Source organism: Bos indicus x Bos taurus, chromosome 3 (genome assembly GCF_003369695.1).
Source record: "Bos indicus x Bos taurus breed Angus x Brahman F1 hybrid chromosome 3, Bos_hybrid_MaternalHap_v2.0, whole genome shotgun sequence".
NCBI classification, from domain to species: Eukaryota; Metazoa; Chordata; class Mammalia; order Artiodactyla; family Bovidae; genus Bos; species Bos indicus x Bos taurus.
This window is the reverse complement of record NC_040078.1, coordinates 91,345,053-91,364,171: the sequence shown is the minus strand read 5'-3', so window position 1 is coordinate 91,364,171 and position 19,119 is coordinate 91,345,053. Positions and strand designations below refer to the sequence as shown.

Below are 19,119 nucleotides of genomic sequence, written 5' to 3'. Positions count from 1 at the left end.
CTCCCTCACCTCCTTTGGGTCATTGTAAAATATCCCCCCATCAGTGCAGTGTTCTCTGATCACTCCACTGAACAAACCCTTCCCCTACCCACCCGCTCTTCTTTGTCTTATTTTTCTCTACAGCTTTTATCACCACCTGACATACACTTTTCCTTCTTTGTTGTCTTCCCTTCTAGACTACCATCTTCACAAGGACATGGATTATTATCGATACACTGCTCTGTTTCTAGTACTTAGAACGATGCCTAGCATGTGCACTGACACTCAGAAATAAGCCAGAATTAAAATGCCTGTGTTAGCATAGCTCTGTAATTGGCTGATGATCTGAAATGAGTTTTCACCCTCTATTTCCACTTCTGTTTCTAGTCCCCTTGATCTCCGCAAGGTCTCACCCAAGCTCTCTTCCCTGAAGGCCTCCAAGAGAATTCCTTCAATTACCCTCTGCTCAAAATTCAAGCTGGTTTTCACTCTTTTCTTTCCCAAAGGAGACGGCATGCCTACTTTCTTTATGGAACATATCTTCCAACTGCAGTGGAACTTAGCCCCATTGGTTGATCACCCCCTTTTATTCTTTTCTTTTTCATTGGCCCCTTTTAGTCAGCTCACAATGAGAACCAAGGCTTCTCCAAGTTAAAATCAAAACAGAAAAGCAAACTTTCTCTTCAGTTATCCTATCCTTCAAACTTTGGTCACCTCCTTTTCTCTCACTCATACAATAGAGATTTCTACTTACTGATTCTGCTTCCCAGCCTTACACTTGCCAGGGTCTCAGGCTGCAAGGCTTTCCTTATACACGACGCCTCCTTGAACATCCAGTGCCATTCTCCACTTCTCTCAAGAGCATCATGTCCAAACCATCCCCTTCATGTGACTCACAGAGATCTTTTGCACAATCAAACTCACTTCTCTTGACTTTCTCAGTTTCTTCCATCTTATCTTCATTCCCCATATGGACTAAAGAGTTATTATCATTCACTCATTCTCCCAAGCTAGAAATCATAGGGCCATTTTTAAAAAGTTTCCTACTCTATATCTGTGCTTCCCAGGTGGTTCAGTGGTAAAGAATCCACCTGCCAATGCAGAAGACACAGGTTTGATCCCTGCATTGGGAAGATCCACTGGAGAAGGAAATGGCAACCCACTCCAGTATATTATTGCCTGGGAAATCCTATGGCCAGAGGAGCCTGATAAGCTATAGTCCAAGGAGTTGCAAAAGTTGGACATGACTTAGAGACTAAACAGCAACAACAATCTTGCATCTAATCATAAAGACTTTTCTATTTCATCTTATAAATGTCCCTCTACCACTGTCCCACATTTAGAACCTGTCATCTCTTCTCTGGAACACTGTAACATTTCTTACAGTTCTCCCTGCCTCTAGTCTCTTCCACCTGCAGTCATCTTTTCTACTGCAGTCAGAGTAACTGTTCTAGCTAACTCCTGGCTTAGACACCTCCTGTTTCAATATGACCCCCTATTCACAATCTCTCTCCTTTACCCTTTGCTCTGGTCTCACCAGGCAACTGTAGTTCCCAAGACAGTCCTGTGCCGTCCATGCTCTTACTCATCCCCACCCCTCCTCTGGCTGAGAATGTCCTTCCCTCCTTGATTACCTAGAAAGCGGTGACTCATCTCTGCTTCCAGCTCACATGTCACTTTCTGGGAAGCATCTCCTAATCTTATTACCCCAAGCAAACCTTACCATTTTAACCACTGCTTTCTTCCCCACTTCATCCCACAAAGCACCTTTTATAAGCCTGTTTCAATACCTGCAATAACTGTTTGTTATTCTTTAAGATAACATCTTCCCCCAGCGCTAATGCGTTGCACAACACAGATTACTAAGAATCAGATCCACCTTATCTCAAACTGATGTGGGAGTGACCAGAAACAGCACAGTCTCATCTCCTCTTGAGAATTTCCCCCACTCCCAAAGGGGAAAGACATATGCTTCTGTCAGTTTTCCAAATAATCAAAAGTCATTAAAACATTTAAAAATATTCTAAAGACAGAAACATCATTCCTTCTTATTACAACTCCCATAATACTTTAAATCATGCCTTGTAGGCATAAATAAGGCCCGGCAGGAGAAATTAACTAAAATAACTCTATTCATTTTCTGCAATTCATATAATACAATATTGAAACTCTAACCTCAAACCTCCTGCTTTGAGGAAGTTCTCACAAAATGATTTTGCACAATTTCTTGCCATGTCATCATCAGCTGTTGGCATGAGTTTGGAGCTTAGAACCTTGGAAAAAAGATAAAGCATAATTAATCATCCCAACATTTCCAGTAGAAATTATTCCTTTTTACCAAGTAAAGCAATCAGACAACTTGAGTCAGAATCTCTTTAACTGCTGCTCTTTCTACCTCCAATAGTATAAGGAGGCTGATGTTTCACAAATAGTTCCATTTACTTAGCATGAAAAATCTTTCTGTTTTTAGAGAGCTAGTATGCTCCTCTTTCATGAAACCAGCAAATGTGAATGTCTCAGGCTCCAGACTTGCCTAAGAGCAGGTAACATTATGTGTTATGTGGATATGTTCTAGAAAAAGTATATAAACCGAAGTTTTATAACAGTCCATTTATTATAAATGCTGGATGAGTTTCCTGATAATGATTCTAACTCCTATTTACTGAGCAACTGTCTACAAGGTACTAGGCATAAGATGAAGTACTTAATTTGCTCTATCTCTTAATTTCACTCTGTAAGGCATAGGTATTTTATTCTACAGGGAAAGACTGAGACCTGAGAGGTTATGTGACCTCCCACCTGTGGTCACACAGTTAGAATTTGAGTCTAGATGGGTCTCACTCTAACATCCATGCCCTTTTTATGACACTGTAGTATCCACCTAAAGGAAACTATTTTCACATAAATAATCAACCTGCAGTATGAGACTACAAATTTAGCTCACATCCTAGTTTTACCACCGACTAGTTGAGAGATCTCACATACGTAATTTGCCTTTTTGCCTCAGTTTTCTCATTGGGTAAATGACAGTAATTACCTTTCCCAGAGTATTGTTTGTAAGTAAGATAACACAAACTTAAGGTGCTTAGTATAAGCACTGGCACAAGACAAGTGCCCAGGAAACAACTGCTTATTTAGTTATGACTTAAATTTTTTAAAGCTCATAGCCTCAGTTTTCCCAAGGTTTTAATCTAGATGTAATTCAAGATCCTTTCTTTATTAAAAAAAAATCTGCTTCTATGAACTTATTAGTAATTTTAGGAGCTTAGATTCTTAATGTGATATTTTTGTCTAAAGATGCTTTCTTCCTAAGTTGCCCTTCAGGAAACTGGTTTGCCAGCTTCAGATCACAAGCATCATTCAGGAGAATGGGAACCTTCTGCTATCCTAACCCTTTCTAAGTGTTGACAGCCACAGGCACACACTCCCCATGCTTAATGGACAACAATTTAGTGAGGGTGAAAGATTTTCCCAAAGGAATGGGTACTTGGAATATCCACTCTGAATTTCCCTAGAAGCCAAACATACATTAAAGATTGAAATGCAAGGACATGAACCTTTCAGGTAACAGTAAAAAGAAGTGCTTTGGGGGTGTTATGGTTTCTACATTTTTTACAGAGCAAAAGGCAACCTATCAGAGGAATTACCAGTTAATCTGAAGTTCTAAAATGAGACTGGGGATGATTTTACAGTCCTTTGGCTCTAAGGTAATGCAATCTAAGTAGCTGATGACAAACCACACCCACTGCTGGGTCATTCTGATTTTCAGGGTGCTCTCAAACGTGGGTGTTAAGATTTATACCTTAACTTTCTGAGACAATCATTTAAAAGCAAATAACAAATCTGGCAGCAATGCAAGATACAAATTTTATAAGACTGAATTAGCCAAAAATTTCTAGGTAATTTTCTGTTTTGGAATATTGTATGTATTTTTAAATGTTCACAAGAAATGAGGTCATACTTTATTTTTAAAATACATGCTAAATATTTTTTCCTTTTGGACCCAACAAACATTTTCACAAGAAAAATTATCTTAAGGCAACTATGAAACATTATCACAGCTCCACCATACAAACATATAAATAATGAGTTAAGCACAAAAATGAGTGAATATGACTTTATACTCCAAATTAGACTGTCAGATGAAATAAAACTTTGAAAACATGCCTGAGTAGGTATCTTCTTGCCAATTATGACCTTTGTTGTGATTCAAAACCTACTGAAGACAAATGGTAATTTGATAATTAAGGTTGCTCGGGCACCGATCTGGATACCTTAATAAACAATTAACTAAATAGAACAATTTAAGGTAAAACAAAATCATTCAGGGCTTTATATTCCCTAGAACCTTACGTGCCCTGAGGGTCTGGCAAAGCAGGGCAGTTTCCACCTCCACAGTGCTTTGCTACGGTTCTGATTTTAGGACTCAGCCTATCAAGCCTCTCCTACGTCTAACTCATAAGAACCTGGAGCAATTATCACACCTTTTCAACTCTGTGGTAGTTAAAACTACCATAATGATTTGTAGACAGTAAATAATTAGTAAAGTTTAGTGAACTGAATCTACTAATTTAAAGCTACTGTTAGGAAGGATGGCAATAAAAATATTCTTTTGGTCAAATACTTTTAATAAAATAGCTTTCTTTCTAAAAACACCCTAAAATAATAATGTTAAATGTGTTTCCTGAGAAACTACTTATAAAGCTTCATTAATGGCAACAAATTGCAACAGCTTTTTTAAAAAGTTAGGATGCATTTAGTAACAAGGCTGAGGATTAAAAACTGATGTTATAAACACTTGCAAAACTTCCAGAGGAAGTTAATTACACATTTTTATACATTCAGATCAGATCAGATCAGATCAGTCGCGTCCGACTCTTTTCGACCCCATGAATCTCAGCACGCCAGGCCTCCCTGTCCCTCACCAACTCCCAGAGTTCACTCAGACTCACGTCCATCGAGTCAGTGATGCCAACCAGCCATCTCATCCTCTGTCGTCCCCTTCTCCTCCTGCCCCCAATCCCTCCCAGCATCAGAGTCTTTTCCAATGAGTCAACTCTTCGCATGAGGTGGCCAAAGTACTGGAGTTTCAGCTTTAGCATCATTCCTTCCAAAGAAATCCCAGGGCTGATCTCCTTCAGAATGGATGGGCTGGAGCTCCTTGCAGTCCCAGGGACTCTCAAGAGTCTTCTCCAACACCACAGTTCAAAAGCATCAATTCTTCAGCGCTCAGCCTTCTTCACAGTCCAACTCTCACATCCATACATGACCACAGGAAAAACCATAGCCTTGACTAGACGAACCTTTGTTGGCAAAGTAATGTCTCTGCTTTTGAATATGCTATCTAGGTTGGTCATAACTTTCCTTCCAAGGAGTAAGCGTCTTTTAATTTCATGGCTGCAGTCACCATCTGCACTGATTTTGGAGCCCAGAAAAATAAAGTCTGACACTGTTTCCACTGTTTCCCCATCTATTTCCCATGAAGTGAAGGGACCAGATGCCATGAATTTCGTTTTCTGAATGTTGAGCTTTAAGCCAACTTTTTCACTCTCCACTTTCACTTTCATCAAGAGGCTTTTTAGTTCCTCTTCACTTTATGTCATAAGGGTGGTGTCATCTGCATATCTGAGGTTATTGATATTTCTCCCGGCAATCTTGATTCCAGCTTGTGTTTCTTCCAGTCCAGCGTTTCTCATGATGTACTCTGCATAGAAGTTAAATAAACAGGGTGACAATATACAGCCTTGACAAACTCCTTTTCCTATTTGGAACCAGTCTGTTGTTCCATGTCCAGTTCTAACTGTTGCTTCCTGACCTGCATACAAATTTCTCAAGAGGCAGGTCAGGTGATCTGGTATTCCCATCTCTTTCAGAATTTTCCACACTTTATTGTGATCCACACAGTCAAAGGCTTTGGCATAGTCAATAAAGCAGAAATAGATGTTTTTCTGGAACTCTCTTGCTTTTTCGATGATCCAGTGGACGTTGGCAATTTGATCTCTGGTTCCTCTGCCTTTTCTAAAACCAGCTTGAACATATGGAAGTTCACGGATCACATATTGCTGAAGCCTGGCTTGGAGAATTTTGAGCATTACTTTACTAGCGTGTGAGATGAGTGCAATTGTATGGTAGTTTGAGCATTCTTTGGCATTGCCTTTCTTTGGGATTGGAATGAAAACTGACCTTTTCCAGTCCTGTGGCCACTGCTGAGTTTTCCAAATTTGCTGGCATATTGAGTGCAGCACTTTCACAGCATCATCTTTCAGGATTTGGAATAGCTCAACTGGAATTCCATCACCTCCACTAGCTAATTATTTATTTACATGCTATTTTACAAGTATAACAATGTACATAGGTATAAGTTGGGGGGAAAAAAGAGCATTTTCAAAGTCCAAAACAATAAAACACTTCAATTTATAGTCTATTTAGTTATTTCTGAGATCTGTAAGCATGAATCTTCAGACCAAAATGAATCTGTTCAAATTAAATAAAAAAAATGAGGTTTCTTACTTCTAAGTTGTAGAGCACTCTGAAGGTGGACATTCCTGGAGCGAAAGATCGAAATAGACTTTCTAAAATTGAACTGGCGCTTGGCTGATGCTGCTGCTTAGAAGACAGGGATGGAGACTTTGAAGACTGAGAACTTGTTTCAGACAGTAATGTTTTCTAAGTTTAAAATAATGAAAAAGGACACAAATGAAGGAGAAACATTATCACTATATATTCTAATATTGTTTTCCACTTTAATATACTCAAATCATCGACATTTTCTAAAAAAATTAACCTCAAGGCCACATCACCCTTCAATTATTAACGAAGCACTGAACTCCATCACACAGACCGTCAGTGGTCAACAGCATTCCATTCTACAGGAATGCCTCTGGGATTGTATTCTAAGCAATACTGGCGAGGCCATCCTAATTTATTTCCAGGTTTTTAAACTTTGTACTACTGAACCCTGATAATTAAATTATAAGATTGCAGAGTAGTAGTTTTTGAGAATTTTGGGTGGGGAGAAGGAAATGGCAACCCACTCCAGTGTTCTTGTCTGGAGAATCCCAGTGACAGAGGAGCCTGTTGGGCTTCCGTCTATGGGGTCGCACAGAGTCGGACATGACTGATGCGACTTAGTGGCAGCAGCAGCAGTTCTAGTAATATAGTTTACAATTACATTAGTTCTCTTCTCCCTCAAATTAATAAATAAGGTATATGTGATAAGGTTCTGACCTGATCTAAATAATAATCACTGAAATACAAAATTTATAGCTTAGTTTTAACAACTGTGTTCTAAATGAATTTATTCTGAAAATACAATTAAACAATATTATAAATAAAACATTTTTAGTATAAACTCTTAAGGAACAAGATTATAAAAATTAAACAAAAGGAACTAAATACCAACTGTGAAAAAATTAAGTGATAACCCATTTATGCAAACAACTCAAACATATGCAACAACCACATTCAGAGAGGCATCATGACAGAAGAAAAACATCACAGTTGAATGAGCACTGGAGTCTGACCCTAGATGAGACACTTCATTACTCTGGGTTTAGGTTTCCTCGTATAAAACATGAAGGAGGTAGAAGCAGATGACATTAAAGGTTCTTCCAGTTCCAAAATTTGATGTCATTATTGACTACAGATAATTTAAAAGTCATGATGAAGTTCAGATTTCCATTTAGAGCAAAGGTATTTTTCTAAAGAAAAAAATCTGTTATGGGAAAGATGGGATCACATGACCTTTACGTGATGCTATGCTGCATTTTTACTGAATCATGATATAAAATTTCCATGCCTGTTAAATAACTATCCAAGATACTCATACCTTTCTTCCTAAAGAATCAAGTTGATCAAGGGCTTCCTGAATGGCTGGATCAGTAGGTATCAAGAGCAGAAGCTTTCGTACTCGTAGAGTTATCCTGAAATTTTTCAAATGTGAAATTTTTTTCTTAAGAGCCACAGTTTCAAATAAAAAATAGTCAAATTTAGTAGGGGATGTGGAGTGATATACATATTAAGAGAACATTTATTTGGTTCCCTAACTTTAATAGCTTGCTCTCTTGCAAGCTTCACAAACATTTCTATTTACCTTGGCTCCTCTAGATTGGCCAGCTGGTAAAGCATGTCAAATACATTACATACAAGCGCCATCACCACACCAGGGAGGGATTTCTCCTGAGGGAAAAAGCAAAATAGAGATACAAACTTACAAAAGAATTTTCTCCTTTTCTAATCAAAGGTACAAACAATAAAATGACTGGTTCTTAAAGACTGGCTACTGCAAAACTTGGGGCTTCCCTGGTGACACAGTGGTAAAGAATCTGCCTGCAATGCAGGAGATGCAAATTCAACCCCTGGGTCAGAAGATCCTCTGGAGAAGGGAATGGCTAACCACTCCAGTATTCTTGCCTGGAGAATACCACGGACAGAGGAGCCTGGTGGCCTACAGTCCGTAAGATTGCAACGACTGGACATGACTGAGTGACTAATGCTTTCACTTTGACTTCTCTGTCTTAATACTGCTCTGAGTAGGATTTCACTCTTAAATTCTTACTACATGAAGAATATGCCTGGAACGCAGGAGACCGCGGTTTAATTCCTGGGTCAGGAAGATCCACTGGAGAAGGGTTAGGCTACCCATTCCAGAATACCTGGGCTTCCCTTGTGGCTCAGCTGGTAAAGAATCCGCCTGTAATGCGTAACACTGTACAGGAGGTGGTGACCAAAACCATCCCCAAGGAAAAGAAATGTAAGAAGGCAAAGTGCTTATCTGAGGAGGTCTTACAAACAGATGAGAAAAGAGAAGTGAAAGGTAAAGGAGATGGGGAAAGATAAACCCCAACTGACTGCAGAGTTCCAGAGAAGAGCAGGGAAAGGTAAAAGAGCCTTCGCAAGTAAACAATGCAAAGAAATAGAGGAAAACAGAATGGGAAAGACCAGAGATCTCTTTAAGAAAACTGGAGATACCAAGGGGACATTTCATGCAAAGATGAGCTCAATAAAGGACAAAAACAGAAAGAACCTAACAGAAGTAGAAGAGATTAAGAAAAGGTGGCAAGGATGGAAGAACTGTCCAAAAACCTCTTAATGACCCAGATAACCACGATGGTGTGGTCACTCACCTAGAGCCAGACATCCTGGAGCGTGAAGTCAAGTAGGCCTTAGGAAGCATTACAACAAACCAAGCTAGTGGAGGTGATGGAATTCCAGCTGAGCTATTTCAAACCCTGAAAGATGCTGCTGCTAAAGTGCTGCACTCATTATGCCAGCAAATTTGGAAAACTCAGCAGTGGCCACAGGACTGGAAAAGGTCAGTTTTCATTCCAATCCCAAAGAAAGGCAATGCCAAAGAATGTTCAAATTATTGTACAATTGTACACATTTAAAATGTCAGCAAGATATGCTCAAAATCCTTCAAGCTTAGGCTTCAGCAGTATGGGAATAGGGAATTTCCAGAAGTACAAGCTGGATTTAGAAAAAGCAGGAACCTGAGATCAAATTGCCAACACATGCTGGATCACAGAAAAAGCAAGGAATTCCAAAAAAACATCTACTTCTGCTTCATTGACTATGATAAAGCCTTGACTGTGTGGATCATAACAAACTGTGGAATACTGTTAATGAGATGGGAATACCAGACCACCTGACCTGCCTCCTGAGAACATGTATGCAGGACAAGAGGAAACAGAACTAGACACTGAAAAATGGACTGGTTCAAAATTGGGAAAGGAGTACGTCAAGGCTGTACATTGTCATTCTGCTTATTTAACTTATATGCAGAGTATATCATGTGAAATGCTGGGCTGGAAGAATCACAAGCTGCAATCAAGACTGCTGGAAATACCAACAACCTCAGATATGCAGATGATACCATTTTAATGGCAGAAAATAAAGAGGAACTAAAGAGGAGAAGGGGACGACAGAGGATGAGATGGCTGGATGGCATCACTGACTCGATGGACGTGAGTCTCAGTGAACTCCGGGAGTTGGTGATGGACAGGGAGGCCTGGTGTGCTGCGATTCATGGGGTCGCAAAGAGTCGGACACGACTGAGCGACTGATCTGATCTGAAAGAGCCTCCTGATGAAGGTGAGAGAGGAAAGTGAAAAAGCTGGCTTAAAACTCAACATTCAAAAAATGAAGATCATGGCATCCGGTCCTATCACTTCATGGCAAATAAATGGGGAAAGTGTGAAAACAGTGTCAGATTTTATTTTCTTATGCTCCAAAATCACTGCAGAAGGTGACTGCATCCACAAAATTAAAAGATGCTTGCTCCTTGGAAGAGTAGCTATAACAAACCTAGACAGTGTATTAAAAAGCAGAGACATCACTTTGCCAACAAAGGTCCATCTAGTCAAAGCCATGGTTTTTCCAGTAGTCACATACAGATGTGAGAGTTAGACCATAAAGAAGGCTGAGTACCGAAGAATTGGTGCTTTTGAATTGTGGTACTTGAGAAGACTCTTGAGAGTCCCTTGGACTGCAACAAGATCAAACCAGTCAATACTAAAGGAAATCAACCCTAAATTGGAAGGACTAGCACCAAAGCTGAAGCTCTAATAAATACTCTGGCCACCTGATGTGAAGAGCTGACTCACTGGAAAAGACCCTGATGCTGGGAAAGATTGAAGGCGGGAGAAGGGGGCGACAGATATGAGATAGTTGGATGGCATCACTGACCTAGTGGACATGAGTTTGAGCAAACTCAGGGAGATAGTGAAGGACAGTGAAGCCTGGCGTGCTGCAGTTTACGGAGTTGCAAAGAGCCCGACACAACTTAGCGACTGAACAACAATGATGAAATATAAAAATGTGAAACTTGAAGATGCTATGTACATCACTTCTGCTATTGATAAACTGTCTTAATAATGCTCTGAGTGGGATTTCATTCTTAAATTCTCACTACATGAAGAATATGCCCGCAATGCAGGAGACCCCGGTTTGATTCCTGGGTCGGGAGATCTGCTGCAGAAGGGATAGGCTACCCACTCCAGAATTCTTGGGCTTCCCTTGTGGCTCAGCTGGTAAAGAATCCGCCTGCAATGTGGGAGACCTGGGTTCGATCCCTGGGTTGGGAAGATCCCCTGGAGAAAGGAAAGGCTACCCACTCCAGTGTTCTGGCCTAGAGAATTCCATGGACTGGGTAGTCCGTGGGGTCGCAAAGAGTTGGACATGACTGAGTGACTCTCACTTTCACATATAAGTATAGTTAGTTTTTAAGAAACATCACAATATTAACATTAACCCTGCAGGCTTCAGTGGTATCTATAGCAAGGCTATGTTCTCTAAGTTTTAAAGAGTCAGACACACAAGCATCTTACATAAGGTATTAAATGAAAGAGCTGTATGTAATAACCCTCTCCATTACTTAAATACTTTTACTTCACTTGAGTGCTGGTTATTATCTTACCTTCTAGACTGTAAACACATAAAGAGCAGAATGTCTTTTGCCAGTTTTGTACCCCTGGTGCCGAGCTCCTGGCACAGAGAAGGTACAAAAAACCTTGAATGATTCATAAAATCAACAAACACAGACTACCTATTATGTTTCACTGTTGTTTTAGGTGCTGGAAATACAGTAGTGAGCAAAACATTCAGAGGTCTGCTCTCACAGAGCTTACATTTCACTGGAGAGAGAAACAGGGACATTAAACAAGGTGAATATTTTATATAGTACGTTAGATGGAAATAAAGCAGGGAAGGGGAATGAGCCGTGCAGGAGTAGGAACAGGCTGAAAGTTTAACTGGGATTGCCAAGAAGGCTCACCAAGAAGGCTACATTTGAGTGAGAGCAGGAGGAAGTGAGAAAGAACCTGGTACCAGCGAAGAAAATGCCTGGGTATTGGGGAAGAACAGGGCACAGGCCCCACTATGTTTGAGGACCAACATCGAGGCCACTGCAGCTGGAATGGTGAGGGGGAGGGGGGGTCCTGGGGGAGACCTCAGGGGAGAGCACTAGTGAGGTGGGAGGTGCGGAAGCCTCTGAATTGAGGAGTGGCATAATCTGACTGGTCTGTAAAAAGATCATGGGATGCTGGGTGCTACACACCAGAGAGACTGAACTGGAACAAGGGCAGAAGCCCTGCGACCAGACGCAGCACTACTGTTACCCTCAGGTGGTGGGTGGGGCGTGATGGCTGCCTTGATCTGTGTGGAAGCTGTGGAGGCAGAGAAGAGTAGCTGGCTTCTGGATATAGATATATTTTAAAGGTAGAGTCAAGGATTTGGTGATGCATAGAGGTATGAGGGAAAGAAGGGACTTCAAGATTCAGGCATGAATCCCTAGAAGAATGAAATAGGCATTATCTGAAACAGGACAAGACTGTGGGATGAAGAGGTTTGGGGTAGGAGCAGGTGGTGGGAAAGCGGGTAGCAGCTCAGTTTCAAAAGTTAGAATGGAGTCTATCAAACATTTAAGAGGAGATGCTGTGTTGAGTAATTGGTTCCATGTATCAGATGGTAAAGAATCCACCTGCAGTGTAGGAGACTCAAGTTCGATCCCTGGGTTGGGAAGATCCCCTTGAGAAGGGAATGGTAACCCACTCTGGTATTCTTGCCTGAAAAATCCCATGGACAGAGGAGCCTGGTGGGCTACAGTCCATGGGGTCACAAAGAGTTGGACTAGACAGAGTGACTAACACAACAATCTACACTTCAAGCTAAAGATAAAAGTTGGGGTGTTATCAATGTATATATAATATATAAAGTTTTGAAACTGGATGAGATTCCTAAATAAGATTCCTAAATAAGCATAGACAGAGGAGAGGTCAAACGACTGAGCCAGGGAACTTCTCTGCATACAGATCAGGAAGACAAAGCAGCAGCAGCAGAGGAGCCCAAAGAGGAAGACCTAGAGAGGGACGGAGAGCCCGGTGAGTCCTGGAAGACAAGTGGAGAAAGTATTTCAAGGGGAAAAGATCACAAGGAACAAGTCTGCTGAGATGTCAAGAAGATGAGGATTAAGAGGTGGACAAAACATGTGGAGTCTCTTTTCAAGAGGAATCAAGAGAGGATGGTAAAGAGAGTACAGACTCTTTCAGGGAGCTTTGCTGACTTGAAAAGGAGAGAACTGAGGGAAACTGAAGCTCAAGTTTGGGTGAAAAAGGTACTTTTAAAAGATGGCAGAAATAACACAGCACATTTGACTGTTAATGGTAATGACCCAGTAGAGGACAATCAATGAAGAGAGATGTAACAGAGCAGCAGCAAGCAGGGGCCAGGCAGAATCACTCAGACTCACAAGAGTCTGGTTCAGAAGATTGATAAAGTACATAGTCTTCTCCCAACTAAATCCCAGCATTTCTGTGATACAGTTCTGAAGAGTCAGGACTTATGAGGAAAGGACATAATCATCCAAATCTATATGGGCTGAAGGCAAAACTTCATGATGTGAAGTTCTTGTTTTGCACTTGAAGATTATCACTGGATACCTGCTCCATGGCATATGATGAGCTGAACACCCCGCTGCTGCTGCTGCTGGAGCTGGTTGAGGAATCTGCGGAGCTCCCAGATGGTGTCCCACTGCCAGAAGTCTTCACTGTGAGGATTTGTTCATCAGAGAAGCCCAGCTGGTGGAGTAGCTTTTGATCTTTATTCACTGTCAGCTGCAGAAAGTGGTTTCTTAATTACTGAGAAGGAAAAGAGAGGAGAATACTGACAACAGACTAAAGTGACACAAAATGTGTATTTACACCTACCAGACTGTCATTTGTAAATATCTGTATACTGTCCACTGGAGAGCACAACTGCTTGGCTATCTTCCACCGGACACTCCCTATAGTTTCATTACTGTGAGCCTGTAAAATGAAGTGAAACAATACTGTAATTCGCTTATCAATTAATTTAAACAGCTACTAGTGAGCACCTTGTATGTACTGGGCACTGCTGCAGAAAGCTGGGAACATAACACAGAACCCAAAGACAAGAACCCGTGCCCTCATGAGGCCTCCCCTCTGCAGTAATTAAACATTCTATTCCATACGTCACTCCCCATCATGCATGTAATCAAATTTCAAATCCTTCCACTGCAGAGCCTTCCATTCTTCCCCTTCTCACCGTGCTCTAGGCACACCAGCCACTTTCCTTGCCACTGAATAAGCCAAACAGACTCCCACCTTAGGACCTTTGTACCTGCTGCTCCCTTGGTATGGAAAGCTCCTCCCCAGAAATAACGTGCTCTGTCAATTCACTCAAGTCTCCATTCAAATGTGACCACCTCAGAGACCATCCCTGTCCATTCTAAAATATGTCATGTATACCCATCTGATTCTGTGGTAATCTTCTTAAATCTTTATAACACCCATTTATCACCTGATATCATGTACTTACTTATGTACCTGCTTATACCCTATCAACTTCCTTTCAGTTCAGATCTTTATTTTAAATTTGTTTACTACACAGCTTTTAAAATAGTCATTCTTGCCGCTATCTTAATCAATGATGTTCATATGAAAATAACAAGACAATATGGAAATGGTTTCAGAACTTAATGTAAACCTACCTCTACAGTGAAGGTATCTTTGGTAGACTCGTAAGTAACGTTGAGAGTTAAAAGATGTCCGTGGAATGAGGCACCATGAGGTAGAATAGTTCGGGGGACAGAGTAAAAATCCTTGAAAAAGACACAGCAAGTCAAACAGCAGAGCACAGTGCCACAGTTAAATGTCACAAAAATACACTCCTAACAGACTAGTTATAGGGTGATAAAGTTGTCTTACAAAGAAGAGAGGCTTACCTCTATAGTGATCACGTAACGTTCTGCCAGAAGCAATAATCGCTCAATTATTACAAGTTTAGTGGATCTATGAATTAAAAAAATTTTTTTGAACATACTTGAATTGCTAACATGAGCTCAATTTCAGTCTCTTTCACCAAAACCACAACCACATTTAGCCCTCACTGAAATCTGCAAAACTAAACTTCCCTTTTACTCAAGGGAGAGATGGTTCAAGCAGGTCACAGCTGTCACACACAGACGGATAACAGGGGAGAAGCTGGCCCTCCCCACGTTTCCTTTCCTGTCCTTTTCTTGTCTTTTTTTTTTTTTTTTTTAAACAGTTGTTCCACAAATAGAAGGCCTGTGCTTCTGCTGGGTCTGCAGGCTTATTTATCAATTCACCAAGAATGAACAATCAGTGAGTTTGAATCTCATAATCTTACAACTAAAATATGCCATATAATTCTGTAAACACACAGAACCTGACAAAGTTCTGAACTGCCTGAAATTTAGAAGACAAATGCAAACCATTTAGTATACCACAAATGAGAACTGCTGTTTAATTAGCTTAAGAATGAGGCAGAAGAAAAAGATCCCCCCCCCCCCTGCAAAAAATGTTCATCTGGTTTATGTGACTATCCTGTATAGTTAAAACATATACAGAAAATGGTATCCCAAGGATTTTCAAAATAGTTAAGAAATCAACACACATCAAAGAGATATAATCATCTTTGGAACAGAAAACACATAGCAAGGAAGTGTGGAGCTCTCAGACTCTAAAAATGAGACCTGAGGTCTCTTTAGGTCAGAGTTAAGGAATCTTGCATATCATTTGAAATAAGAGGACTCCAATATCCAGCAGCTTATACAGTGACAGCTCCACACTTTATTAAACACTACATGTGTTAGCACTGACAGATGAAAATCCAAGTGCCCTCAAACACTTGATATTCTGGAAAGTCTAAATAGTTCATACAGGTGTATTTCTAAATCTCAGGCATGCTGATTAGCAGTACTGGAAATTTCACTTTAAAAGAGTTGGTTAGCACAGGGAATTATACTCAATATCTTGCAATAACCTATAATGGAAAACAATATGGAAAAAAATATACATATATAACTGGATCACTTTGCTATAAAGTGCTTTAAAAAGAAAAGGAACACCCCCAACTGTAAATAAAGAGAAAGAAATACACACATTCCAGAAGAGGAGACTCTATCAGCACCAACCACTGGAGGGCAGCAGAATGAGACACAGAGGGAGCTCTTCTCTGAGAACCTGACCACCACTGATTTGGGGCTGCTCACCAGTAATGAAAGACTTATTAAAATCCACAGAAGTAGTTTAACTGCTTCAATTTAATTTTCTAAATATCCATCTATTCTCCTTACTATACCAAAGAAGTACAGAAAATGCTCAACTCAAATTTCACTGACAACATCTGAAAACACTCCACACAGCAATGTGATTTAGAGATGTCAATTCAAACTTTTAACACAATTATTTGAAAAATAATTTTAAGTACATAACATTTTAACTATGATTATATCATAATGTACAATATTAATCATCACATGCCACTTCATTTTGCTTACACTGTGTCATGATTTGTCTATTCAAAAAGTTATGTCTAAGTAAATATTTCAAATCTGAAAAAAATTATTCTTCATACAAAGAATATATCTTGGTTCAATCATAGAGTAGGCTACTCATATTACACGGAGTTAAAGTAAAATGAGTCAAATGATAAAATACATGACAGGGAATACATAATTTTCAAGGATATGACTATTTGAAAAATACATGAAATAAAATGAGGAAATGAACAATTAACAGAGATCTCCAAAGGAAGAAAAAAGATTCCAATTTTACTTTTAAGCTGACCGATCTTTGTGTGTTGTGCATCTGCTGTAACTTCTGTAGTCGCTTACCTGTAAGGAGACTGGACTGATGTGGCTACGGTTGGCATGGCAGTGGCTGTCAGCATTTTTGTTGCTCTGGTCACAGCGTGTGTCAGAGTGGGGCCACCAAGTGCCGAACTGGCTGCCTAAACAAGAAATTATTCTACATCAGGGTTTCTCAACATCAGCTCTGCTGACATTTTGGGCTGGAAGCTGTTTTGTCATGGAAGACTGTCTTGGACTTTGTAGGACGTTTAGTGGCATTTCTGACTTGTACTCACTACCCACTGGCCACCAGGTGCCGGCAGGACCTGTCTAGTGACAACTAGAAGGTCTCTAGACACTGCCAAATGTCCCCTGGGAGGTCAAATAATCTCTGATTGAGAATGACTGTTCTACACGTGTTATTACTTACACGGTATCTTATTTAGGGTGCCTGAGTACTTTAAGTGTTTTTATAATCACGTATTTGGATGAAAGTCACAACCTGGGAACTCCTGTACAGATTCACTGCCAGCATATATTCACTACCAGAAAATTTAACTTTTTAACATTTGAGGGCAGTAGCATTTTATGCTTTTGGAACACTCTTTATTAGGTATTAAACTTCAACAAGCACAAATTAGGAATGAAAAGATGAATGCTTACTACTTTAACCATCATGCCAGAAATAAGGCACTGGCAACACACACGAGACAGTATTAGGTCACAGGCTACTAATGGACAGATAACCAATACGGCCTACTACTGAGTGTGTTGCTGTGGCTTTTAACAGCATTTATGATATAAATGAAATGACACATGAGGAATGATGGGAAAAGAAGCAAGTGTGTATATAAAATTTCTGGACCAAAAAAGGAGAAAAAGAATCTATTGAAATGTGGAATGTAGAGAAGACAGTTTTATACCCCAAAAGGAGGTGGGGAGTGAGGTGTGGCATGGTAGGTGAAACAGGGAAGGGAGATGGTGGAGGGAGAAGGAATGATTTCCCATAAAGTTACGTTTATTTCTATATTGTGGGTATCAAGGCAAATGCCTGTTCCCTATGCCAACAATACGATACTGCTGGCAAATTCTTCCAACGGGATCCAGCCAGAACTATACATGATCTCAAAATACAAAATTATAAATGGAAAAAAACTCAAGAGCATTTATTTCAAAAAAAGGTTAAATAAAATTTGCTACTCACTTCTAATCTTGTGTAGCAATCAGCAATGAATTTCTTATGTAATGATACAGAATCCTAAAAGTTAAGAGGTAAATGGAAATTAATGAGTCTACCATTTAGTTGTAATCATTATTAAGGATAAAATGTCAAAATAAAGAAGCTAAACTTTCAGGCACGCCAACTTATCAATTAAAAATACATTACTTTTTGTGTATGAGCACCTTTTTTCCTTACTTACCTTCTTTAACCTAGGATTTAGATTAATGTAACTGTAGTTTATAATTAATTGAATAGCCTCATTAGCAATTTCTTCATCAGGTGATTCCATGGCTATTTTCCAAATGAAATCCATTCCTATCAATTCCAGTTTTTCTACATACTGTTCACAAGAAAAAAAATTATAGCACATCAAGGCCACAAAAATACAATTATTTTCTGCTACACTGTAAATCCATACCTCTTACAGTTCACTATGAATTAAGGCTACAAAAACCGAGGTACACTCGAGAACCTTATACAAAACAAGTTTTATATAATAATTTTTTAAAACAGAAAACAGCCAACAACAGAAACACTGGGCAACTTCCATGGAATCAGGACAGATAAGGAGATTTTCCTCCAGGTGTTATCCTACACTGAAGCTGCAACTCTACCCAGATGGGGCACTGAGGCACACATACAGGAATAACATGGGCACCCCCTGCAGGAGCTTTTCTTCAAAGGAAAGGGAGTCAAGCTAGAGGTGGTTACTAATCCTCAGGGCTCAATCTGGTCTTTTCAAAGCTCAGTTAGAAATGGCCAGATCGAGGGCTTACAAGATCTTGTAAAAATTCTAGGAAGTCAGGTCATGAATGAAACAGATCTGGAACAAGAGTTATTTTTCGCCTTTTTAAAGCTACTCACGTAAATATAAATGTAAGCTGTATACATTCTCATTTTCCTGCTTCTCTGTCTGTTCTAAAAATTTCCCTCCAAATCCTTGCCTCTGAGACCTCAAAACTGAAGATTTTGGTACATTCTCAGGTACCTGTGAACTGTTGGATCTGAGAGGTTAGAAGCTAGGCTAGAACTATCCCTATTCTGCGTTCACCCAGCCACAGGAGGCCACTGGCTCTCTCAGGTCAGCAAAAACCAAAGAGGAATCTGAGAAGTCACCTGTATGGGAAGGGGAATGCCCTCACACTCTGAGGAGCTCTCTGAATGATGCAGGAGACTGCAGTCAAGGAGGAGCCCATTCTTTTTAAAAAACCTCATGTCTTCTCTCAATTAGAATATTTTTTTTTTTTTTGCTGAATATCAAGTTTTACTAGATTATCCAAATTATCTAGATTTGCAAACAATGCTACTT

General features: G+C 39.9%; 1 protein-coding gene across 4 annotated transcripts in view; it reads right to left on the bottom strand.

The window, feature by feature from the left end:
- USP24 (ubiquitin specific peptidase 24) overlaps nt 1–19,119 on the bottom strand; it is a 155,605-nt gene that overhangs the window by 66,318 nt on the left and 70,168 nt on the right. For all 4 annotated transcript variants that reach the window (XM_027537132.1, XM_027537134.1, XM_027537133.1 and 1 more), the window contains 11 exons: nt 18,010–18,150; nt 17,793–17,846; nt 16,634–16,749; nt 14,720–14,786; nt 14,486–14,596; nt 13,683–13,781; nt 13,416–13,589; nt 8,072–8,157; nt 7,808–7,901; nt 6,490–6,645; nt 2,155–2,252 (listed from right to left, as the gene is read on the bottom strand). In XM_027537132.1, coding sequence (XP_027392933.1) covers nt 2,155–2,252; nt 6,490–6,645; nt 7,808–7,901; nt 8,072–8,157; nt 13,416–13,589; nt 13,683–13,781; nt 14,486–14,596; nt 14,720–14,786; nt 16,634–16,749; nt 17,793–17,846; nt 18,010–18,150 — 1,196 coding nt within the window. The remainder of the gene's footprint in view (nt 1–2,154; nt 2,253–6,489; nt 6,646–7,807; nt 7,902–8,071; nt 8,158–13,415; nt 13,590–13,682; nt 13,782–14,485; nt 14,597–14,719; nt 14,787–16,633; nt 16,750–17,792; nt 17,847–18,009; nt 18,151–19,119) is intronic.